General features: G+C 37.7%; 2 protein-coding genes across 2 annotated transcripts in view; one reads left to right on the top strand and one right to left on the bottom strand.

Moving 5' to 3' along the window:
• Nucleotides 1-18,293: 18,293 nt before the first annotated feature.
• On the top strand, nucleotides 18,294-23,137 carry LOC107655990 (adenosine receptor A1-like). Its single transcript, XM_016443620.1, has 2 exons — nucleotides 18,294-19,051; nucleotides 21,266-23,137. Exons 1-2 carry the CDS (start codon nucleotides 18,723-18,725, stop codon nucleotides 21,924-21,926), a joined length of 990 nt encoding a protein of 329 aa, XP_016299106.1. The 5' UTR covers nucleotides 18,294-18,722; the 3' UTR covers nucleotides 21,927-23,137.
• A 2,923-nt stretch (nucleotides 23,138-26,060) lies between these two features.
• The window catches only part of LOC107655989 (bcl-2-like protein 15), a 4,105-nt gene continuing 3,599 nt past the window's right edge, over nucleotides 26,061-26,566 (bottom strand). Inside the window, exon 4 of the mRNA XM_016443619.1 lies at nucleotides 26,061-26,448. Within this exon, the coding sequence (XP_016299105.1) occupies nucleotides 26,419-26,448 (30 nt within the window). The 3' untranslated portion in view covers nucleotides 26,061-26,418. The remainder of the gene's footprint in view (nucleotides 26,449-26,566) is intronic.

Genomic DNA, 26,566 nt, shown 5'->3' with positions numbered 1-26,566 from the left:
AACAAATACATCATTTACTCACTCTCATATCATTGTCAATTTGACAAAGGGAGATATGACTTTAGTGCTAAATACCTGAAGTGTGAGGGGCAGACAAAATCAGTATTCTCTGAAAATCCTTCTCTCTGCTGTAAAAATGCTGTTAAACCTCATTCAGACTTCCATATTCAAATTAGCTGTGTCACAAAAGGTCGAGTGACGTGAAAACAAGAGCTGTTCAGAATAATTGAGGGAACACATGGTGCAGTGTGTCTTCATGAAGTACATTTGAATACATCTGAAGATGGAAGTAAATTTAAGATCTGCAACAGAGGCAAATGACTTTAAGCAAATTCTGTTTCTTACAAAGACTTCAGGAACAGCTGGATTGTAGCTTGAACGTCAAATAGACTTTTTAGAGCATGACATTCCTAGTCTCCATTCACTTTCTTTCTTGCAGCATGTGTTTTAAAGTGCATATTGCAGGTGAATTTTTTTTCTCAAATTAATATATAACCTTGTATGAAAATACCATATGAACCATTAATGCAGGATTTGAAAATGTTTTACAAGACGCGAGGGCACAAATTTAGAAGAAAAAGTGACGGTTTCCTTGACAGTTCTCAAAAACCGCTTTTTTTCTAACATCGCGTCATATTACGTCACGAGAGGGAGTCGTGTGACGCGCTCTGCTTTGAGTGGGCGTGAGTCAGTGTGTTTTCGGTAGTTATTTTTATTTCAATTTATCGTCGTCATGGTGTAAATTATTGTGTTTGTGGAGGTTGCACAAACTCCAGCCTGTCAGGACATCGAGTCCACAGGTTTCCTAACAAGAAAAAGGAAGGTATCTTCCGGGCCTGGGTGCGTTTGTGCAGGTGAAGAGACGGGACTTCACTAATGCATCTCCTTCAAAAAATGCGGTGGTGTGTAACTTAGCGATCAATTTTCAACGGAGGATTATCATCCCGGCGATATGATGCAATTCAACATGGGATACCGAAGCAAGAAGCGAGTGAGACTCAGAGCTGATGCACACAGCACCTTCATCGGGTCCCGGTCCGCCTGTGGCTCGGCCGCCGGCGGGAGACATGATGCTCATGGATCCGTCAGAGATGCTGCTCCACGTCCCGGCTACTAGGCTATCGCATGTGAGGATCCTGCAGGTGGCGGATCGTTTATAGCCTTTTCTCACAGCAGCTGGAATAATTAAATTTATCATTTTTATTGCAGATTGTAATCCAGAAATTATTATGTGTTTATGAAACACAAGTGCCTGAAATTAGATTATACTCCAGTTTTAAATGTGCATCTGATTACAGATAGCCTACGTGGAATTTCACAAGATCTGTATTTGAAATAGAACTAGTTCTAAGTAAGAATAATTTGCTTTTTGGGTTAAAAATAAAAGAATTTCTTCATATGAAATTCGAATGGTATGACAATTAGAGATTACTGTACAGAAATGGAAATCTACGCTAATACACACTACATACACGTATAGTCACGCAATGTTGATGTTGTTAACATTAAAAATTTAAAAACAGAGTATAACAGTAATAATAATTTGCACGGTTTGAAGTGATATGAGCTAATTAACCGATCGTTAGATTTAATAACCATTGTAGCGCAATTTATTGCAATGCTTTTTTCCTCAGCTGGTCAGAACAAAAGGGGTAGACTTGTTACTTGCTTGTTCAGATGACAATATCCAGTGAAAATGCTTATTTGGGTCATATATTCCAAGACGTAGGCTAGAATCTGTGATTCCGAAGTACAGTATCCACACCGGTGCGGTGACTGACAGCCACACATACTCCTGAAAACATTAGATTCATCCGCGCTGGAGCCGTGCCGGCGCACAACCCACGTAATAAAGATAATTCCGCAAGTAACTGCAATTGCAGGTTTCAAACAGAGATGGAGACAAAGAGGCAAAACTTACAGTCCGTAAGTTTTGCCTCTTTGCAGCTTTAAAGGGATAGTTCACCCAAAAATGAAAATTCTGTCATTAATTCTCCCCGAGTTACCGTCTACCGTCTTACCGTCAGAGAGCTCTCAGATTCCATCAAAAATATCTTAATTTGTGTTCCGAAGATCTTACGGGTTTGGAACGACATGAGGGTGAGTAATTAATGACAGAATTTTCATTTGTGGGTGAACTACCCCTTTAAATATGTGAAAGTACACATTTTAAATATATTTTTCAAGGTATCTCAAACTTTTTTTTATACAAATTATTAATGTTATTAAGTTTTTGCTGGGCTGCCACACAAGACAATTTACAACCAGAGCATAAGTAAACATACCATGTCTTTTAATAAGGGGTCAAATGGTCTGTTATTTTAAGAGACTCTGTGACTTTGACACACATGCATTGCATTTTTTGTGGCCTATTTTGTTGAATAAATACATAGTTCTAGGCATTTAAAGGGGTCATAGGATGCTACATGCACGTTTACAAGTTGTTTGAAACGATAGTTTGCTTGACAGTAGCGTTTCAGCACAGACTGGACTGGTGTCTTACCTTAGACCCGCACTGAGTGAGCTGTCATCAGTCCACCATTGTTTCACCGCTGGAGCAGATGTGCACAAGAATGACTCCTAAGCGATTAAGGTGTTCTGTTGTTGGATGTAATAATGTAAATAGCAGTCGTCATTTACTCCTGACATCTGAGCCGCTGAACTCGCAGTGGATTACGTTTGCTTCTGAAAGGAATGCGCCCCCGATCTACATAAATGCGTCTATGTTCGCGCGAATCATTCATGATCCAGCCTCATCTACAGAAGAAGCGAGTATAATGTTTTGTAATGAATCTTTGCAAATCGCCTTTCCTAATAATGTGCTAATTAGCAAGTTTCACGATGAATAAACAAAGTAAACAGTCCCTCAGAGAGCGGCTCGGAAGAGGGGTCAGCAGAGCTCATTAACATTTAAAGGAAAATGCTACAAAACGGCTTGATCTGAAAAGAGCTGTTTTTGACAGGGTAAAAAAGGTGTTTTTTACACTACCATTGAGAAATTTTAACCAAACTATGTTACAGACTTTTCATTAAGACCCTAAAGAATCATATCAACTTGTGGAAAATGGGCATCCTATTACCCCTTTAAGCTATACATTTTATCTGAGTTCCCTGGGAATTTATCCCAGTACTTGAGTTGCTAAAACTATACAAACTGAGTTAGAGTTTGACTCTGAAGGTAGGAGAGTGCTGGTGCTGGTGTTATTTAAAGGGGTCATATGATGCGATTTCAATTTTTCCTTTCTCTTTGGAGTGTTACAAGCTCTTGGTGCATAAAGAAGATCTGTAAAGTTGCAAAGACTAAAGTCTCAAATCCAAAGAGATATTCTTTATAAAAGTTCAGAGTCAGCCACACCTACCTAAAAGGGCTCGTGATTTTTTTACTTTACCTTTTACTTTAAACCGCATAAACACATTTCATTACACCAAATACACAAAATAATTCTTTTTAAGTTCTTTTTAGCAGCATCATATGACCCCTTTAACATGACACTTTTTTTATTTAATCTCTATTATACTCACAGGCAAAATAAAAACAGGACAAAGGGAATAAAGTTTGTTTTGCCATGATATACTGTGCACAAATAAATGAATAATGCATGAAAGTCCTAAATAGCCCTACTAATCCATCATTAAATGTCAAAGTCTTACCATTTGTCAAAGTAACACCATCGCCTGCTGAATTTGTAAAAGTCAGCAACATCTTTTTTCTAAGATGCCTCAAACATGAAATTGTGAAGCATGAATAGCAGGCAGCATGTTATTAAGACTGACGGTAATGTCCTCAGGAGAATCATGCTTAATGGATTTCAGTTAAGACAGAAAAAGCCATTATATCTCAAAATTAAAACTGTCATCCTCTATGTGCACTATAGTAACAAATTTACCATGAACACAGCGCCAATGACCAGGGTGGAGACAGTGTGCTGTTTTGTTTTAAACTTCTGTCCTGGGAGTTAAGTTAATCAAAATAATAGATACGTGAATAGAAGACATCTCTTCTCATTCCCATCTAACTCCTGCTGCTGTCTCAGGGGACATACAACATTCAACATTCAAGTCTGATGTGTCTTGTGAAGCTTTATCCTGATTTGAATTGTAATGAAAACACATACAGACCAGAAGTTAACCTTTTAGAATGGCTTCTGCATTTCTGACAATAACACAGTGATGCAGTTTAGTCATTAGGTGGTTTCACATATTAAACCTGGTATATTGCTGTAAAATTACCAGATTGACTTTTCTGGTAAATTTTGAATTAAAAATGATTTGTTTAGAATTTCTGCACAGGAGAGACTTGTTGTTTCAAAACAAAACGAAATATATCACCATCGGCTATCAACCAAAATTATTAGAAAAATATCGGCATATCGGACAAATATCGGCAAAAATCTAATATTGTGCATCCTTAATCTGGTATACCGGATAAGAGCTTATAAAATGTGTAATGGAGACAAAACAGCATCAGGAATTCCCTCTTTGCACACACAAACAAAAATCTGCTGCAAGGAGATGGCAGTTCTGAGAATTGTTGCGAACTGTAGTTTTGGTTTGTTTCGATGCCTTTGGTCCATATTGTGTTCATATTTCAGTCGACAGTAGCATAGTTCATTTCCTCTGTCCACTTGTTTTAAAATGCATAAACTACACCACAGTAAACATGTTTGGTTAAATATCAGTGGAAGTTCAGTGGTTTCATGCTCTCAGTATTTCACACAACATGCATATAGTGGTTGGCACAAACCATGTTTATTCTCATTGCAAATTATCCCATATTTAATCATTTTGTAGTTTTGCTCTTGTTTTTTGAACATGTGGGCATGTCAAGGTCATGCACCTGCTCTTTTGGCATCTGGCTAGTTTGACTAGCTTTTACCAGTTTGATTGAACGCTTGACCTTTGACATAAATAACAAAGGATATGGGAAGCTATTTCTCCACTGAGGATGTTTATTATGATGCATGGTTTCCCATCTGACAGATGATTGGTTGAGCCTGGGTTGTCTCCAGAACTTCTCCATCGGGAGACGACTTATCATTTCATGCAAGGGAACGCATGGAATAGATTGCTTTTATTGCTAGACTGCTGAGCTTTAATGTTAATGAAAGCAGTCCTCTAACACAAAACACTGTTGCCTGCTTTGACAAGAGACTGAAATAATGTTGACGCCAAGTATTCTTAGCCTTTTGTCATCTAGGGTATCCATGTAAGATGACAACTACAATCAATAACGTTCAGATGTGCCAACGTAAGTGATGATGTGATTCGCAGGTTACCATGTTGTACTTGAATTCCGATGGTTTTGGCACCATTTTAGGCATATTTCAACAAGCTGAAGTGTAAATAAACAGTAGCATATTTACTGACTGAGCAAAGAGAACAGTACCATATGGTATGAGCTTGTTCCAGAGATCTCATCTGTGCCTGATTCTGTTTTTGGGCAGAACAGTTCACACCTCATACTTTGGTATCCTTGTGTTATTTGTCATTAATTCCTTACAAACTCTCTATAATCCACCCGGAGGAAATACAGTATATGCTGTTATAATGCACATTTCACGGCTGCTTTGATGATGCATCGAAGCTCTACTTAAATGAAAAGTGCAACAGGAAAATAAATAAAGCATTTTTTTCTAGTAAACAAATTATGTTTTCTTTGCCAGAGAGATTTGAACCTGAGCAAATGGACCTCCAACTTCACTGACGTTTTACAGAACACAGCTGTTCAACTTGCTTTAAACAAATTCAGATGTCAATGATTAATCGAAGCAAAAAGCACTGCACATGCTGTCTACACTCTAAAAAATGCTGGGTTAAACATAACCCAGCGCTGGGTTGAAAAAGGGACAAACCCAGCTATTGGGTTGTTTTGACCTAGCGGTTGGGTTGTTTTGACCCAGCAGTTGGGTTCAAAACAACCCAACCGCTGGGTCAAAACAACTCAATAGCTGGGTTTGTCCCTTTTTAACCCAGCACTGGGTTATGTTTAACCCAGCATTTTTTAGAGTGTAGGCATGCATGTACTGTATATTAACGCCAAAACCCTTTATGATGTTAGTTTTGAAACCAAACTCTAATTTGTTTTATCATATTAGACTTTAGTTTCTAAAGACTTAACCTGAGGTAAAATTGCATTAAAAAAAATGCCACTCTCATAAACAATAAGACCCAGCCTGGAAGGAATCTGGGATGGTTCAGACTCAGAGGCAACAGTCTATAGCTGTAATGTAAACAGCCTGTGAATGGTGGAGGTTTGGTCTCTGATTTAATGCAGGAATGTGCTTATAGCACTATAGGGTTTAACCAACACAATCACAGCTGGCAACTAATTAACATTTTGGCAAATTAGTGGCAAATTCGTATGATCTCATTTGTATGTTTTCATACAATCTGCTCCCACGCCAGTGACAGTTATGTTTAGGGGTGGGGTCAAGCTTACATTTTTCTAAAAATGTATATGTTTTCATACAATTCACATCATACAAATTCATATGAAATCACCATCTCATAAAACAGCTACTTTTCTCTGTGGGATCGGGTTGGGATTAATATGACATTCCCTGCTGCAGTAAATTATTGAGATTTCTAGTGGAGTTTGCTGAAATGAGTTTTACACAAAGGTTCCACAGTTTCCCAGACTTAAAGATCTTAGCATCTCATAATGAGGTTCTGTTATTTAAGTACTTTTACATTTTTTTTTTTTTACTTAAAGGTATCGTTTACCCAAAAATGAAAATGCTGTCATTATTTACTCAACCTCATATCATTCCAAACCCATAAGACATTTACTTATCTTCAAAACACAAATAAAGATTTTTTTTTGAAGGAAACCTAAGGGGTGTCTGTTTCTCTATTAAAAGTCAATTCCAACAAACCTTCAAACAAAGCTTCGGAAAGTTCATAAAAAAGTATTCCATTTGAACTGATCTGTTTAATCAATCAAGATTTGATGCTTGAAGACATGATGCAATTATATTATATTATATTATATTATACTTAAAGGAAAGTCTATTTTTAGATTTTTTTGCATCATATTTATATTTTCAGTTTACAATTTTTGAAATGTTTTCATTACCATCAATCAATCAATCCAAGAGAAAATCTATTCTCTTGACTAGCATTATGAATGCATGAGGTTTTTCATGCATAGACTGAAGCAATAATACATTTAATTCAGTTTGCAACAGTTTGGCAGCCAGTTCTGCAGAATACAGCTAATTCTGAAGGCTGCAATTTGAAATTTTGCAATGTGATGTGGTTTAGAAATGTAGAAATCTCACAGAGGAAGCAAGAAAGTTAATTTCTACATCTAAAATATAGAAAATAAAAATGTAACATATCCCATTGCATGTACCCATCTATTTGTGATGACTTAAAAAAGCTGTCATTACCTGTCCATATTCTATGTGTGTGTGATCTCTCTTGAGTCTGTGCAGGCCATTACCTGCATCCTGTGTGGAGAAAAACAAACAGTGACAAACAAGACCTCTCCACATCATCACTCAGCGGGTCACTGGATAGATCCTGTTACCTGGTGAGACGGTCAGGACCATCACGGCATTCAGTGGTGAGAATTAGTAGAGAGACATTCAAGCAGTGTGTTCAAAAGCCGCTTAAATATTGCAGAAATAGTAAACAGGATCTAAATGTGTAGTTAGTTCAACTAAAAGTGAAAATTCTGTCATAATTTTATCAACCTCACATAATTTCAAACCTGTAAGACTTCCTTTTGTGTAACACAAGAGATGTTTTGAAGAATTTACTGGTCACTCTTTTCTGTGCAATTGCAACTGGAGTTTAATCCAATGTAATGAATATTCAGGAGCAGTGAATAACCTACATTTCAGATTATTTAAGCTTGACATCTCCAGTACCCATTTACTTTATTGAAAATGGAATGAATTTACTTCAGAATTCAACTTCTGTGTTGAGAGAAAACTTGAAAGAAACAGGTTTGAAAATGATTCAAATGAGGTTGAGCTGAATAAATAACTTCCAAGAATAAATTCGTAAAACTTTTTTTTTTTCACAAATGCCAGGAATTTCTTCAAAAACAACCCTTCAGGCTTATCTCAACCTCCCACATTCAAAACTCTTACCATATGATTTATAAACCTAGAATCCAGAAATCTTATCTGTAGAATTCTATTTCATCAAATCATGAGTTACATCTAGTGCAATGACAAGCAGCATATGGGTTTCTATCAATAGAGCTTACTTGTTTGTGATAAACTGCTTGTTTCAATACTCTGTGGCTTAGTACAGCTCAGCAGTATTGAAAAATTGATTATAGTATAAATAATGGCTGACAAATAGACTGAACTGATATTTTGTGAAGGAAAGAACAAATACTCCAACATGCTCCTTTTAAGAGTCAATTACAAAAACATACAATCTTTTTATCTGCTTCCAATCGTAGAATGTGTAATTTTCAAAGATAATGTTATAGATTTTTATATCCCAGCTTAATATGCAAAAACTATTGATTGATTCCCCCCTCCCACCCAAAAAAAAGTGATGTTTGTTTCAACCAATGGCATGAGTTTGAGGAGGGACTAACTGTGTTCAGGAAACCTGTTTGAAAACAGTCATTAGTGGCACAGAAATTACACACTTAGCTGTTAATTGATCAACAAATATGTCATAAATACAATGGCATTTGTTAATAGTGAACTAATGAATGAAAGATCAGTGTCATAGGTTATAAATAGCATAGCGTGACAGAACATATGATTTGTGAATATAATAAAGTCAGCGGCTCTATAAAAATAAGATTAATATCCTCCGGCCCTTATTATAATTAAACCTGCCCAATGACTGATGGCAGTCATTTGTGCTGTAGGAACCCTCATGTATCTGAAACATGCTACTCAAGTTGGCCACGTCTAGTAAAATACAAAAAAGGGAGTAAAATACACTCTAAAAAATGCTGGGTTGTTTCAACCCAACTTTGAAACAGTCCACTTGCTGGGTTTGTCCCTATTTTACCCAGCACTGGGTTGTATTTAACCCAGCATTTTTTAGAGTGTACTATTCTTATACTTTTTATGGTGCTTGTTACTTCAGAGATAGTCCCTGTTCATTGTATTCATAGAACAACATGAACATTCTTCAGAATTTCTCCTTTTGTGCCAACAGACATGAGGGCGAGTAAAAGATGACAAAATCAGCCTTAATGATTCAATATTGAAATGTACAAACATTAAAGATTTTTGTGTCCCTCAGCATTCAGCTGGCATGGGAGCTCAGAGGGTAATGAATTCAGCAGAAGCTCTGACCTTGGAATAAACCAGCCACGCTTGCCGTAGGAAATGTGACTGTGGAAAAGGCCTAAAGTAAACTGCCACAAGCTGCCTTTATTAAACAAAGTCTGTTCACTGTGTGATTTCAATCTCTTGGCCTGACTGACAATACGATGAGAGACAATCATCAGCCCAAGCAGTCCATCCATGCAAACACTGAAACAAAAAGATCCCTGCTGAGATCTATTTAGTCTGCAGGCCATTTGCCTTGTGCCTTTAGTCATTCCTGACTGAATTCTACATTTACACATTACATTTATTTAGCTGACAGAAATGCATCTCAATATCTTGGTTGGTGGGGCTCACAGATCATTTATCAACATATAAATGTTTTTTTTTCTTTAGATATTTTTTTTTTACGTCATTTACATAAACCCTAAAACACAACATAATTAAGTGCAAAATTTAGGATACAGGTAAAACACCTGTAAAAATATCTATATGAAAAATTCCTTCATATTAATACAGTAAATTGTACTAAATTGTAGTGTATGTGAAATGTTTAAGTATTTACTCTGTTACTCTATAGGGATAGTTTACCTAAAAATGAAAATTCTCTTATTATTCATTGAAATTCAAATTGTCAAAAGGTAATTATGAAGAATATCCTGGTTGTTCTTTTTAATAAAATGAAAGCAAATAAGGAGGAAAAAGGCACGTAAAGGCACTATAAAAGTATCATGCAGGTGGCTACAGAATTTGTGCAGTATATATTACATAACTTCTAAAGCTATATGATAACTTTGTCTGAGAAACACAACACAATTTTAATTTGCTATGTGCTGGAAATCTTGACATTCAGCCTTTCGACTTGCTGCGTTTATGAGAGAAGTAGTGATTTGTGAATAAATTGATCTTCTAATTGGGATCTTTTAAAGCTGCAATACGTAACTTTTTTTGGATACAAATTATCCAAAATCAACTGAGCAAGTACATAACCAATCAGTGTTCAAAATATCTCCTCACCTTAGCCTGATTCACAACGGTATGCTTGAAATAATATTTTATAATTTGAGTGGTTCAGGTGGTTCGTCTTTGCGTCATTACGTCACGTCATATAGAAGGAGTCCGGGTTGGTAGGCTATATCGTGTGTGTGGATGCTGCAGGTGGCAGATCATTTGTAGCCTCTTCTAGCTGGAATAGCTTCTAGCTCAGTAGCTGGAATAATTAAACTTGTAGTTTTAAAAAATAGAGTCTTAAACGGTGCATGATGGTAATGAAACACAGTGACTGAAATTAGATTCCAGTTTTAAATGTGCATCTGATTTGACACGTGGGATTACTGTACTTACAAAAGATTATTTAAAAGAGAATAAGTTCAAAAGAACAGTTTAAAAGAACAAGTTCTTTAGATGAAATTCGAGTGGTATGACAATTAGAGATTAGGCTGTGCAGAAACTGAAATCTAAAGATAACGCTAATACACACTACAGTAAATACAAGTAGTCACTCAATGTTAATGTTGTTAACATTAACAATTTGAGAACAAAGTATTACAATAGTAATTTGCACAGTTTAATGAGATCTAGCTAACTTCGTGGAAGCTTCGTTAGATTTTAGTAGTGCGATTTATTGTAAAACTTTTTTTTCAGTTGGTCAGAACAAAACTGGCAGACATGTTACTTACTTGTCCAGATGACATGTGAAACTTCTTATTTTGGACTCACTTCCAAAGTGTTTCTGTATTTCTGAAGTACAGTGAATATCCACAACGGTCCATTGACTGACAGCCCACACTGTCACACTTCATGGACTTTTGTGTTTGTTTTCATTTTCATCCCTCGTGTTCCTTGACTTGGTTCTGTCTTCCCTTAATTGTGTCATTATGTGCAGGTGTGTCTTGTCAATTATCCTCATTTACTCTCCCATATAAGTTGTAGTCAGTTCAGTGTTTCTTTGTCCGGTCTCGTCAACGTGTACGTGTGTCTTATGCCTTCCTGTTGTGGATTACCTTGTGTGGATAATATTAAAGACTTTTACTTTCATCTTCACCTTCGTGCGAGTTCATTCTACACAGAACTGTGATAGAAAACCGGACCTATATAAAGTAATAGCACGTTTTCCCCGTGTTTGTTTTTTGTTTTCCCTTTTGTTATGAATGACCCTGCCGTCCTCGTCCTCCTGCTGGAGCAGGGGGATTACTCTCGAGGACCACACCGAGGACTTTGTGTTTCTTGCGAACTACACACACTACCCGGACAGCTGCCTCTGCTCGTTCTATCAAGCTGGACTAAACGCCACCACATGAGCTCAGTTGTCCGGGGAAGGTCCTTGAGAGAGCCTCGCCGCCTTCATCGAGTGGGTGCTGGTGTCCTGTAAATCGCCACTCACCGTGGACATCGCGGACGACGACACCAGTCCCACTCTGGACCCAGAGCCCAGCCCAAAATCACCCCACTGCGCGGAGCCAAAGCCTGAGCCCACCCCGACCGACGAGCCATCGCCAAAGAGAACGACAGAGCTGAGGATCGCCCCGGAGCCAGAGCCTCATATGACGTCTGACCAGGTGCAAAAGCCGGCAACTGAGCACGCGCCAGTGGGAGAAGCAAGGGAGCGCGAGTGCTTGTTGAAAAGCCACGCCCACTGCATGCCATGGAGGCTGTTTAGGAACTGTCTATCTGCCCTGAACTGTCTGCCTGTCCTGTCACGACCATGGAAGTCGTTTCCCTGTCAGCTGCACTCCCACTATTGGGAGTCGGTATCTAGTGTGTGTGGGCAGCACACACATCCCTGAAAACCCTGGTGCTCACAAATTCCCACCCACCCTCTTCCTCCTGCCTCCTCCTGTCATCCCTGCTTCTTCAGCTCCGCCACCGTTGCTTCCTGGCAGCCCCTCTGCTCACCCTCAGCGCTGTGGGATCGCCACGGGTCTGCCAGTCTCCAATGGCGTCGTGGCTGGGGGATCCCTTGTCTCCGCCTCCAGCCCGCCTCCAGCCTCTGAGTCCAGGACTCCGCCTCGGCCCGTCGACCCAGTGGCTCCACCATGGCTCCTAGCTCCTTCCTCTCAGCCGTGGCCCGTCAGTCCACAAGCTCCGCCGGGCTCCCTCGTCCCTCTGACTCTGCCTTGGTCAGTCGTCGACCATCCGCCACCTCGGGACTCCACTCCTCCGGCTATGCCTCATCCCTCCATCCCTCTGGCTCTGTCAGGCTCCTCCTTCCCTCCGGCTCCACCTTGGTCCATTGTCACTCCGGCCCCACCGCAGCCTTCCGGACCCCCGCCTTCACCTCGGTCCGCCTTGGCCCTCCGGATCCTCAGCGTCACCCTGGCTCAGGCTCCACCACCAACTGCAGGTTTCAAACAGAGATGGCGAAAAAGAGGCAAAACTTACGGACTGAAGCTTTGAATTGGATCTTTTTGGAATCATTTGATCCATTATCATTTTATTTTTATTTTAGTGCTAGACTGTGATTTTTGGGCTAACTGTGCCTTTAAGTACATTCACGTTCATTCTGGGAAACTTTTACATTCCAAAGTATAATTGACTCCATTCCAAGAAACATGCCATTCCTTGTTATTTAAGAAATAAATAACAAATAAAAATAGGCGCCAATATGCAATCCAATCTTTTGCAAGGTTTGTTTATCCATTCAAGCCTCCCTTTTTTATCTCAAATTTTTAACTCAAGCACAGAATTTGTACTTCCTCCAGCACTAAGGATAGGTGGATGTTGCTCGATGCAATAAAGCACGTCAGATCACAGGAGTGAATGTGTATCGCCAGCTCATCAGCAAATGAAACAAGGGGACAGAGCCGTAGTGAATAAAAGAACAGATGCCCACTGGCAGACACTACTGAGGGAAAAGAACACTGCGGATATTTTAAACTTCATCTGTATTCCACTTGCAATCTGTATGGCAGAGTGATGCGTAATGTCTGAGACTCTATAAATTGTTCAAAATCAGAATCCCTGTTCTTTGGATATATTGACTGAAAAACAAATTCTTTATTATTTCAATTTCTCCATGACCCTTATCAACTCAACTGGTGGGCTGATTCATTTAACCATTTCTCTTCTGAGTACTTAATTGTTATCCAAACACAGTTAAAGCAACGTTCTGGATTCAATAAACAATAATGTCAAGCTCTATCAACAGCATAATACCAAGACCAGCAGAAAAAAGAAGAAAGTAAAACGTTTTTTTTTTTTTCATGTTGGCTTTGAGTCAACAACATGATGCATCTATTAATTAATTCAATTAATGAATTAGTTCTAAAATACATTAAAGATACAATTCATGCAAGTGATTTGAATACATCTCTTCTCTTATAGACAGGATGCCTTCAGATCCTCATGACTGTGTGTCAGGGTCAATAAGTCTCTTAAAATATCAGATAAATTGACATGACAAGGCTATTTGTTAGTAAATTATTATGAGATGGGACCAAATCCATTTTTAATGATATAAAATCTCTATTTCTGAAATAATAATGCATATTATTGGTAAAAATCTAAATATAGAAATATAAAATATATTTAAATGTTTTAAAGATGTGCACACTCCTGTATTCAGTGTGTAAGGAAAATACACAGTTAAAAAATGTTTTTTTGGGGGGCAGACTGCATTTATTTGATCAAGTAATTTTGTAAAATATGATTACAGTTTAAAGTTTACTTTTTTCCATATGAATATGTTTTAAAATGTAATTTATTCCTGTGAAGCAAAGATACATTTTCAGCATCATGACTTCAGTCTTCAGTGTCACATGATCCTTCGGAAATCATTCTAAATGCTGATTTACTGCTCAAGACACATTTCTCATTATTGTCAATGCTGACAACACTTGTCATGCTTAATGTTTTTGTGGAAACTAATATTTTGTTTCAGAATTGTTCTTTTCAGAATCTTTGATGAACAGCATATATTTGAATTATAAACCTTAAAGTGTACTGTGAATCACTGTGAATTTTGATCAGTTTAAAACATTTTTGTTTGCTGAATAAAATTAATAATTTGAATTAATTTCTTTCCATTTTTCTTTCTTTAAAATAGTATAAAAAAATTCCATAACCATGGCACCATAAATACAAAGAGTAAATGTCTAAGAACTAGAATATTCCTTTTCTTTATCATAGACACTTTGACTTTTGCATTTAACCCACAAAATTCCTTTAACTTCCTCTAAACATTCACAGCTTCTCTAATGGCATCCACTATGAATAGTCAATGGTATGATTCATACATATCTTACAGTAATTCTGAGGTATTCCAAGCAATTTTAACTTATAGATCAAAGTCCAGTGTCCTATCCGACCGGAAGCTTACACACTGAGTTTCCAGACATAAATGCGTAACTGTATGTGTCATCTGAGTGTTCATTTAGGTCTGATTTTCATTGCGTCCAACTGAGAGATTACCCTCAGTTTGGAGATACAGTACATGAGAAATCTGATCCCGTAGGTTTTATATTTGTTTTGGCAGGCGGCACGATTTGCACAACAGCAGAAAGCGAAGCAAAGTACAGTCCCAGAGGCTTATTCAAACATTCAGAGAGATGTTTCACACATTAGCCATTGTGGAACATTTTTTTTTACAGAGTTGGACTACCCATTATTATAGGGGTTAATATTATTTGTAAAGGCTACAGTGAAAAATAAAACAAATGTTGGGATTTATCTTTTTATTGCTTTTTATTCTATAAGTTGTATGTCAGTGTAAAGTTTTCTTCAGCATTGTTTAGTACAAGCTGTGGGTGAAATGGGTGACTTAGACTTCCATAAAAGGGCAAATCATGGAAGACCATTTAGCAGGAGCTAAATGTAACGCTAACAGCCCAATTATTTGGTGTTTACAGTCTTTAAACTGCTTACACAAAGCATGGCAAGACTTAATCAGCAAAGACAAATAATGGGCAAAAACTGAAAGGCACCATCAAACAATAAGAAGCACTGTGTCCAAACAACACAGAACTCCTGCAGCAACGTGACAGCAAACCTTGATATTCACCTGTTTGACGCCAATGCTAAAATGTGAACAAAATGGAGTCATAATCATAAAACCTGGACAGCTGGAGCACCAAGATGAACTTCAACATCTAGCAGCTCAATCACCTGATTTTATTATCAAATATTATTCACTGTAAACAGTTTTGGAGAGAAGAGAAGCAGATCGCCTGCTTCAACAACTTCAAGATGTTTTGATAGCGAACATTCCACTGAGACTACTCAAAGTTCTGTTCAAAGTTCAAAGGTAGAAAGCTGTATTATTGCAAATGCTGGTGAAACACTCTAACAAAGAAAAAGTTGTTCACGTTCTTTTGTCCAAGTCCTATATCTTAAACCTCTTTAGACTTCAAAGGGTGAGTCACAAAACTTTTATTGATTTAAAGCCTTTTATATGCAGTGGACTGATAACAGCTTTCTTTGTAAAAAGCAGTGGTGACATAATTTAATGGCATTAAATTACTGCTCTGGTGGGTGCTGAATAAAAAACACCTGGATAATTATGTTGTTCTGCAAAAGCCAGCATGTGAACTTTACACTCTACATTTTTATTTAATTATTTATTTTTCCCCATTGAGATTTTATACCTTCGCTCACTCCTAATTTTCAATGGCCGTTTTCTTTAGCTGCTGTGCCTTTAAGGCTCCAATTAATTCAATAGTCCATTCCATTTAATATATGTGGCTCTGCTTATTACAGGCCATTACTGCAGTCCATTTGGAAAGAACAACCAAAAAAATTCCTAGAACAAAAGCTCGAATTGCACACCATCTATCGAAATAGCATACCTGACATATAGCACTCTAGAAAAACACTGAATGATGTCAGGCAAACACAAGACCAATATCTGCCCTCTCCACGGTTCTTCTGCCTGTTTTCATTGTCATTGGCATTCATGCCATATTGAGACATACAGAGGAATAATTGTGAGCCCCTCCTCTACGGTTTTTACAAATAAACCCTGCTTGCATCTAGCAAATGGCTGTTGTCTTCCTGCCCAGGAGAGTCTTAAAATGAACCTCTATTCCTCTTCTCACTTAATACAATTTCAGTATGATTGATGAAGGAACCAATAAGCGCATAAAATCCTTTCTGATCAGATCTGTATTGCTGTTGATCCTCACTGTGTATTGTGTTAGATTGCACCTCTGATTGCTTTGGTATAAAAAGCCAATGTAAAATTACCAAAAAGGAAGGAAAATACAGGAAACCCATTAGTAGCTCAGTGTTATCTTGGTGCATCACCTTAATTTAAAATATATATATATTTATATCTATCTCTCTCTCTCTCTCTCTCTCTCTCTATATATATATATATATATACTGTATATATACGTAGAGCAAATATATTTGCTAATATATATGTTTTAAAATATATGTATGTAAATATATTTTCAGCCAATATAATTTTTGGCCATTTTTTTATATTTTTGAAAATATATTTAAATATATATAATTATATTTAAAAATATGTTTTGCCCTTCATATATTCTGAACATATAACAGATTTAAATAAAAATCAGCAAGGACCATACTTTCAATGTAAAAACATACATAAATATACTACATATAAATATACTGTATATAAATATTAAAATCTAGTTTTGCTGAAGGCAACCCTGCTTAGCATGACTGCTCAAAGAGGAATCTGGCTCGAAACGTCTCATTTTCGGTGGTCACAATAAGAACGGCAGCACACACCGGGCTGTTTGTCTGTGATAGAGGCTTTTCAGAAGGGGTTTATTGTAAGACCCCCCGCGTGGGCACCAGCCAGAAGCTCCAGCCATCCATGAAACGTGATTGGCTCATATAATCAATTCTACTCAACATTCATGAAATCTAGAAGCGTGTGCCAGTGATAGACATCATTCTAGCTTTCTTTTTCTTTTTTGTAGAACTGATGGAAGGAGAAAAGGCATGAGGAATGGCTGGTATTTTCATGCCCTTTATACAGAACACACACAACCAGGAATTTGCTGACTGATTTTTCTCTATGCCATCAGAATCAATATTACTTAACTTTTATATCCATATTTAAAAACTGCTGAGACAGCTTCCTCATAGCTGTCACCATATTTTTCTTCAAAATAAAGCTGAAAGAGAACCAATTCTTCTGTTTCTATTGTGCAAGCCTTCACCAGAAGTATTATTAGCCTAAAAAGCATTCAAGCAGAAGTGTTGTGCCTTTTCAAACTGACACGTGTGGCACAGATTTTTAAGTCACAAATTTTTAACCTCAAAAAAGAAAAATACGCATGCTTAAATTTTAAGAAAAGAATGAATACTTTAGTCAAGAACGTGTGATATCATAAATCACCCACTCACATGCATAAATATTGCCAGTATTTAAGTTCTAAAAACTAAAAAGTACCATCTTTGTGCATTTTACAAGAAAATACTATTTTGATTTTTATACTTAAAAATGTCATACTTTTTATATACTTCATTCATTTAATTGTGTTACTTGCTGTTTCTTAGTATTTTTTTTGTGTGAAATTTACAAGTAATTTATGAGTAAGGGTTCTTTATACACTATAAATACATCTATCTATTAATCTATCTATACACTCTAAAAAATGCTGGGTTAAATACAACCAGCACTGGGTTGTATTTAACCCAGCATTTTTTAGAGTGTACTGCATCTATGCTGTAGATAGATAGATAGATAGATAGATAGATATTTGCTTGCATGCACTTTCTTGTAAAGCACCACATTAGCATGACTGCCTCCGCTGGCACTTCGAAAAAAAACATAACACTTCATATTAGAAAGACATTTTGTTGCATAGGAACATTTTCGGCATATACATTTAGCATCCAGCATCTTATTTAGCAACTTATCTGAGACGCAGCCTTTATAAATTGAAATATAACAGATGTGAATAACAACTTGAGTGATGAGCTGCAATCATTATTGAGATGCTGTTGCTCTCGTAGCATCTGATTGGTGAAACTTTCGTCGGACGCGCTGGCGTGCGCGAGGAGCCTGTCTGTGGAGCCGATGTGCGCGTTATTGCGCTGTTTCAAAGTTAAGGTGACCGACCGTCAGACCTCCCAGGATTTATCGACATCGACAGACACATGCACGGGCTTAATTCTGAACCATATGAGAGCCGTCTTGATTGACTCTGGCGCACAGATGTTGAGTCACGCGCAGATCGCTTCTGATGAACTGGACTGCATGTAATGTGCGGGAAATGTGATCGTGGACGGTCTGAAGTGACTCACACTAGTTCACTGTGGAGCTGGACTGCACACCCGGACATGATTATGAGGATGATCGTGGTGCCGCGGACGCATTTCGGAGAGGAAACGCAACTTATTTTTTCATCCTGCGCCATGTAACTTTGGCACCGACATGTACACCAGAATAAAGCGACAGTTTGGAGTCGTTTGACGTACCGGCAGTCTTTTCATTAAAAAAATCTGGGGAATCTTTTATCCTGTTCAACGTAAGCACGTGCACTCCTCGCAAGGATGCCTGGTGTCCTGGGTCTGTACATTGGGATGGAGGTGCTCCTCGCCCTTTCCTCTGTCATTGGGAATGTGATGGTGGTCTGGGCTGTGAGAATCAACCGATCTCTACGAGACACGACCATTTATTTCATCGTCAGTCTGGCTCTGGCGGACATTGCTGTCGGGGCACTTGTCATTCCTCTGGCAATAACTATAAGCATCGGACTGAAGACTCATTTTTACAGCTGTCTGCTCGTTGTATGTACTGTCCTGGTGCTAACGCAAAGTTCAATTCTCGCCCTCCTGGCTATTGCTGTTGACCGCTATCTGAGGGTCAAGATACCAATGAGGTAATAAGATGTGGGTTGCTTGTTCATTTCACTGGGATTTTCATTTCATATTTCCAGTTCTGTTTTTTCTGAATACATGATGGTTTCCTGTCATCAGTGTGGAGGATGTATTGAAGTTGAGGTGACTTGCTTACCACAAGTCAGTCTTTAAGGGATATTTGACCCAAAATGAAATTAAAATGGTCATTTACTCACCCTTATGTGATATTTCAAACCCGTATGACTTCTGTTGTCATTCCGTGGAACACAAAGGAGAATTTTTAAAGAATAGTAATGCAATTAAAATTTAACTTTGCCATGTCAAGCCTAAAAAAGAACCCAAATCGCAACAAAAGTGGCATAACATTTATTTATGCACCATATTTTAATCTTCTCGAGTCAGGCCGGTTTTGTGAATTGGATCTACCGAATCGTTAGAAAGATATAAAGTTATACTCTTACTTTTCATATATGGTAGAAGACTAAAATGTAGTATACGTTTCCGAATTCAGTAAATGTTTTGTTCATAAATTACAAATTGTTTTGAACTCTCATGAACATGCCAATGAGATGTAAAGAAAGGACTGTGTAGGCTACATAGCTATGACTTCAAGAAACCTTCAAATATAGAACACATTAACCACATTTATTATGCTTTGTTTCTTTTAACGCTGACATGTTCAGTTGCAATTCATTGTCATTACATTCAAGTGTTTCGTTTCATGAAAGAAAGAAAGTCATGCTGGTTGAAACAACACGAGTTTTAGTTCATTTTTGGATGAACTATCCGTTTATAGCAGATTTAGGCCTACTCAAAACAGAAAACAACCATGCATATTCTTTAATTAGCATGGATTCATACTTCTCACATGAAAAACGTAATTTAGAGACTGAGAAACAATGTGACGATGAGAAATACTAAGGTAGCACCTTTGCTTTCAGACCATGCAGTGATGTTTGACCTGGGTGGGTTTGCCGTGGGCTGCAGTGTTTCTCAATTTATTGCGGTGTTATGGAATCCACTTTCAAAGTTACCTTCAAACCATGACTCTCTCACAGTTTTTAATTTCCTGTCCTGTCCATGGCCTCCCTTTGAATGTGAAGTTGGAGTTACAGAGTTAATACATTATATGAATCAAAACAATTAGGCAGAAAGACCCTTTTGCAGCATTAGCTACTTCTGATTGTGTAGAAGAACAGCTAGAATGACATGCTTTTCCTTAATTTTAATGATTAAATAGGATTATAACATACAAGTCTGAGGTAATTACACTGGACAAGTGCATAAGTGCACAAGTTTGTCAAACAAGCAACTAGTGCCAATTTGCCAGCTGAGTGGATGGCGTGCTTCACTAGCTTCATTTGTGTTGTCTGAAAAGACCTTCTACTCTTCACAGAGAAGGGATTGTGACTTAACCAAAATGGTAATAATGCTTCTCAGCAGAGTTTGTGTAGTGGCTCAGCTCAGCACTTTTTAATTTAGATTTCCATGTTTATAACAGGGATTTCAATTATTTCTTCCAGATAAATTGTACTTCCAAAACAGATTTTGAAGAAATTTCACTAATGTTTGTACTTCCTCGGAAATAGGCCTAATCTTAGTCATTTTCATGGTTCAGCATCCTTTACAAAGCTTCCTCTTTACTCTCAGTGTTGTAGAGTGTAACAGGGTGTTACAATTCCATTCATGTTCTCCATAAGGGAACTGATTTTGAACAGACCCAATGTGAACTACAAGGTTGGTGGTTTTGTTGAAGCCATCAGCCTGCATAATTTTGGCTTTTTTTAATATGTTTTTTTAAATGATCATGTTCACCAGCCGAATTCCTGGTGAAAAATTACATTACCCATGATCCTTCAAAAAAATCTCCACCAATCAGAGAATCTAAACAAGCAAATTGTGCAAAAAGAGCAATCTCACTATATGAAGTATAGTGTGAATTGTGTCAGTTTATGAAAACTATTCTCTCAAATTATTTAAATATTTGCATGCATAATATTATGCAATAAATTAAAGCCGTTAAGTACACAGTCTTGTACCTTCATCTTTTTGTCCAGTTTTCAAATACTTTTTCGCTTCAAATTAAAGTTAGTAATGTCATTCACCTCGTAGCTGGTTGGTTTAGTTCATCGATCATAACTCTTAGGCCTTTTTTAAAATCCCTATGGGAAAAAGTAGACGGGCACTATTGCCATTGTCTCTGAGTTGTTTAAAATTTCGTTTTTTTCCCACAGCTATAAAAGAGTGGTGACTCCAAAGCGTGCTGGCACAGCAGTGATGGCATGCTGGATGGTGGCCATCGTAGTCGGCCTGACGCCCATGTTGGGCTGGAACAATCTGGAGAAGCTACGCCAGACCAACGGCACCTTGGGTGCTGACCTTCTCGTAACCTGTGAATTCGAGAACGTCATCAGTATGGAGTACATGGTCTACTTCAACTTTTTCGGATGGGTGCTGCCACCGCTCGTCCTCATGTTGCTCATCTACGCTGAGATCTTCTACATGATCCACAAGCAGCTCAACAAGAAGGTCACCGTCAACCAGACCGACCCCACTCGATATTACGGGAAAGAACTCAAGCTGGCCAAATCTCTCGCGCTGGTGCTCTTCTTGTTTGCAGTCAGCTGGTTGCCGTTGCATATTCTGAATTGCATCACTCTCTTCTGCCCTAGTTGTGACAATTCAATGTGCCTTCTTTACGTGGCTATCTTGCTCAGTCATGGCAACTCCGCCGTCAATCCCATCGTTTATGCATTCCGCATTAAGAAATTCCGGAATGCTTTTGTTAAGATCTGGAAACAGTATGTGTGTTGCACGGAGAATCCACGTCTGGGTGATCGCCCCAGCTTTCGCATAGATAGCAAAGAGAGAAGACTGCGGGACAATGACATCTGACACTTCGCTAACCAGGTCTCCTCCATGAGAAGCACTTTTTCAAGTATGACAGTATAGATGAGTCTACAGGGAAAATGCAGTCTGGGATGTATGCTGTCAGTGGTGAGAATACGTTTGCCACAGAAATGGAGACGATCGAACATTACTGGCAATGTTTCCTTGAAAACCCAGTCAATGATGCATAGAATGAATTGCATCGGTAGTGAGGGACCATTAAATAAATGAAAATGGCCTGTTTTATCGGAATTCCCACACAGTACAACTGGCATTCACATCTGTGAATCTTTATTCGATTATGATTTCCTATTCTGCTGTGGTTCATTCGAATGTGGCTATCACATAAAGGGCTTCATATAATGAATGCAAAACTGCAGACTCGTAAATGTCAGCGCTTATGAGTACACTAAACTACACTCGTCTTTAGTCAGGAGCATAAACGAATTTGAGGACTTTGAAAAAAGGACATTGAGAATGTGATCTGAGGTCATTTTTATATGCCAGAGAATTCATGTTTTGAGAAGTATGGGATATGGAGTTATTTGTCATTTGCTGCTTTTTATGACTAGCGCAAATAGTAGGCAGCTAGGCCCACTTTGCCTTAAATGGATAGTTTATAAAAACTGAAAATTCTGTCATCATTTACACACCCTCATCATGTCATATGAGAATTCAGAGTTGTTTTGGACCCCATTGACTTTCATTCAAAACTGCTAAAACATTCATTAAAATGGCTTTGTTTAGCAAAAGAAAATCATGCATGTTTGATTAAAAGATGACAAAACTTTCATTTTTGGGTGAACTATCACTTTAGGCAGAAATTTGCATGATCCTATTAGTCCAGTATCAGCAATGTTGCTTTTGCCGTGTTATGACACTTTTTTGTTATATTGTTTTTGTCTAAATGAAATAGTTTGCCTTATTAATACTCATCTCTACTGTGTGTTTAACAGAATAACCACTGAAAATTGACGATGCGTTCTCATATTTGTTTTGGTGAGAAAATCATGTTTGCGTGAGGAAATAAGAAATGCAGCCTCCGATTTCACTGCATGATGTTGAAATGAAACAAAACTGTAGGCGGTTAGCATTTAATATTTAGATTGCTCAAAACTGGGGGCCTGAGAAAAGATAGACAGGAAGGAACCATGAATAAATCTAGATTGAATGATACTGCTAGAGGTCTTGTGTGTGTGTGTGTGTGTGTGTGTGTGTGTGTGTGTGAGTGTGTGTGTGTCTGTTTTTTTTTTGTTTGTTTATTATTGACATGCGTTGTTAAAATAATTTATGCATAACCTGTGAGGACAATCGCAGTTGGATCTCTTAAATGTTCAGGCCTCTAATAAGGCAAGGAAACATTCCGTGCTTTCATTGAAATTGCTCATTTCTCCAGGTGTATTAGAAGAACTGAAGAATTGCTGAAATTTTGATGTCCTCTGAACGGACCCTGATTTTGACTCTGCATCCTTGAAACAGGTGGCAGTGAGTGAAGTGTCCTTTGAACAAGCTCTGATAAATGGTTTGACCTTTTCAGGCCGGTCAATCAATTCAATACAGTTTCCTGAGAAACAACTATCTCAAACTTCCTGGGTAGACCTCTTAAAGGTAAGATCAAAGCTGACGCGGTGACTTGTGTTTCCGCTTCTACAATGGTATTCAGCCAACCTCCATTTCTCCTTTACTGGGTGCCAACTGGAGAATTTAACTAGTTTAAGTTCAAGGGCATAAACACTCTAGATTAATTTTTTTTATGTCTACAGTGCCTTGCGAAAGTATTCATACCCCTTCATTTTTTTTTTTTTTTTACATTTTATGTTGCCGCCTTATGATAAACTTCTTTAAATTACTTTTTTTCCACATCAATCCATCCACCATACTGACAAAGCAAAAACAGAATTGTCACAACTTTTTAAATGCATTAAAAATAAAATACTGAAATAAGTACATTGCATAAGCTCAACTAGAGTGACCAACTGGTTTTTGGTCACCACTCTAACCAAAGCCCTTCTCCATCAATTGCTCAGTTTGGCCAGGAGGCCAGCTCCAGGAAGAGTCCTGGTTGTTTCAAACTTCTTCCATTAAGGGTAACAGAGACTACATGCTTATGTGAACCTTCCAACGAAGCAGAATTTTTCCCCAGATGTGTGACTTGACGCAAACCTGTTTCTGAGCTCTACAGGCAGTTCTTTTGACCTCAGGGCTTGGTTTTTGCTCTGATGTGCATTATCAGCTGTTAGACCTTTTATTAAAACGTGTGCCTTTCTAAATCATACCCATTCAATTGAATTTGCCAGAGGTTAACTCCACTCGAAGTGTAGTAATATCTACAAGCAAAATGAATGCTCCTGAGCTAAATTTCAACTGTCCCAGATAAGGGTATGAATACTTATGCAATGGAATAATTTTAGTTTTTTATTTTTAATAAATTTGCAAATATGTTAAAACCCTGATTTTTTTGCTTGACAATTATGGTGTACTGAGTGTAGATTGTTGTGGAAAAAAACTAATTTAAAGCAGTTTAACATAAGGCAGCAACAAAACAAAATGTGAAAAAAATGAAGGGGTATGAATACATTCGCAAGGCACTGTAGTTCAAATGACTCACAAGCTGCAATTACCTACATAGATCAGTTGAGTGTCTTAATCTAATACCTTTTATAAAAACTGCAGCTTTAACCTACCCGTGATAGCATGATATGAGGAATGAACAAAGTGTTAATAGAGTGTTATCAGATAAGGATATTATCACAGCTCATGGTGGCCACTTCCTCTATGTGTGATTTTGTTTACTGACAACAAAGCCTAAAGAAGCAATGGTTTTATTTGGCCTAAATAATACAGTACTGTTACTCAGTACTGTGGTGCCCCCCTGTGATGGTTTAAAATAAATGCTAAAGGGCTCATTACTAAAAGTAAGGCATATCAAATAATTTTTATTTAAAGGGTTAGAACGTAAACAGCGTATGATATTCTGTGTCAGCTGCGTCACGCGGATACGTTTTCCACGTTGTTTACACTTTGATTTGAACGAAAACAACGTATCCACATCAAAAATATATTAATTTGTGTTCCGAAGATGAACGGAGGTCTTACGGGTTTAGAACGACATGAGGGTGAGTAATTAATGACAGAATTTTCATTTTTGAGTGAACTATCCCTTTAAGTAAAAAAATAAGCACGCTTATATTGCATTAATTTTAAAGTGGCCCAGTTATTATTGGTGAGTAACGATGTTATTTCCTTATTACTAGGTTGCAATAAAACCATAAACCACAAAAATATATGTCTCAACATGTCCACTTCATGTTTATTTGATCTCTAGTGAAGGAAGTCTTAACATTTCAACATTTCACTAATGTTTACTACAACATGCATGTCCCAATTAGACCAACACATTTGTTCAAAGTGCTTAATTTTAAAGGATTTAAAGGGGTCATATGACGTTGCTAAAAAGAACATTATGTTGTGTATTTGGTGTAATGCAATGTGTTTATGCGGTTTAAGGTAAAAAAAACACATTATTTTCCACATACTGTACATTATTGTTTCTCCTCTATGCCCCGCCTTTCTGAAACACGTCGATTTTTACAAAGCTCATCAGTCTGAAAAGCGAGGTGTGCTCTGATTGGCCAGCTATCCAGTGCATTGTGATTGGCTGAATACCTCAAGCGTGTGACGGAAATGTTACGCCCCTTACCATACTATGATGCTCTACTCTACACTGCTTAAAACTCGCGTTTGAATCATCAGTGGCAAATTCATTAAATATAAAAAACGTACTTACAGTCGATAATTCAGAAGCGCCAGACTGCCCTTGCAAAGTTGGAACTGCCCCATTTTATAGAACAGCCTTTGAGCACAGACGCATTGTAGGTTACTCTGCAGGTTCAGGGAACAGTCCTCCATAAAATGCGCTGCACACATCTGAATAATTTGGGTTGAACTGTTCTGGAACAGTGTTGTAAATACAACTTAACCACTGATTTCTAGTTGTGTCCTCTTTTGGAAGGCCAGGGCGTGTTTAAACGAGGCGTTTTAGGAGGGCGTGGACAAGTCTTAACTTTTATAAAGAATATCTCTTTGGAATTGAGACTTTAGTCCTTGCAACTTTACAGATCTTCTTTATGCACCAAGAGCTTGTAACACTCCAAAGAGAAAGGAAAAATTTAAATCGCATCATATGACCCCTTTAAAATAACATTATACAGTAGTTTTACTCCACATCAGTGATGTAAAGAAATTTGACTACATCATAAGACACAAGTCTATTATTTAAAAAAAGCAATGTTGGTTGAGAATTCCTGCATCAGTTGAAATACTCAAACACAAATATCTGTATTAGAGTAAAAATGTAAACATTAAAAAACTTTGCTGGTTGTGATTGTCTGAAAACAGCACCTTGGCATCTGAATGACATTTACAGATCATCCTGCATTACAAATCAAAACTTCAGAGGAATGATTGAGGGTCTCTCAGAGAATGAGACAATGAGCTCTCAATACATGCTGTTCTTAGAGACAGAGACCTTGAAAAAAAAAGAAAAAACAACATTAGACAGTTTGCGTGTTTAACAATAGCAAAGTAAGTCTTCAACATCTGGGGAAAATGAGTCATGATGGTTATATTAGAAATATAAACTGATT

This window comes from Sinocyclocheilus anshuiensis, unplaced genomic scaffold, assembly GCF_001515605.1.
Source record: "Sinocyclocheilus anshuiensis isolate Anshui unplaced genomic scaffold, SAMN03320099.WGS_v1.1 scaffold51, whole genome shotgun sequence".
Lineage (NCBI taxonomy): Eukaryota > Metazoa > Chordata > Actinopteri > Cypriniformes > Cyprinidae > Sinocyclocheilus > Sinocyclocheilus anshuiensis.
The sequence above is the reverse complement of the archived record's forward strand: the minus strand, read 5'-3'. Positions and strand labels throughout refer to the sequence as shown.

What these genes read in the sequence shown, in the direction of transcription:
- LOC107655990 (XM_016443620.1), top strand. Translation starts at nt 18,723, where the DNA reads ATGCCTGGTGTCCTGGGTCTGTACATTGGGATGGAGGTGCTCCTCGCC. An exon ending in AGGGTCAAGATACCAATGAG is followed by an intron (nt 19,052 to 21,265) that starts GTAATAAGATGT and finishes TTTTTCCCACAG; the next exon opens with CTATAAAAGAGTGGTGACTC.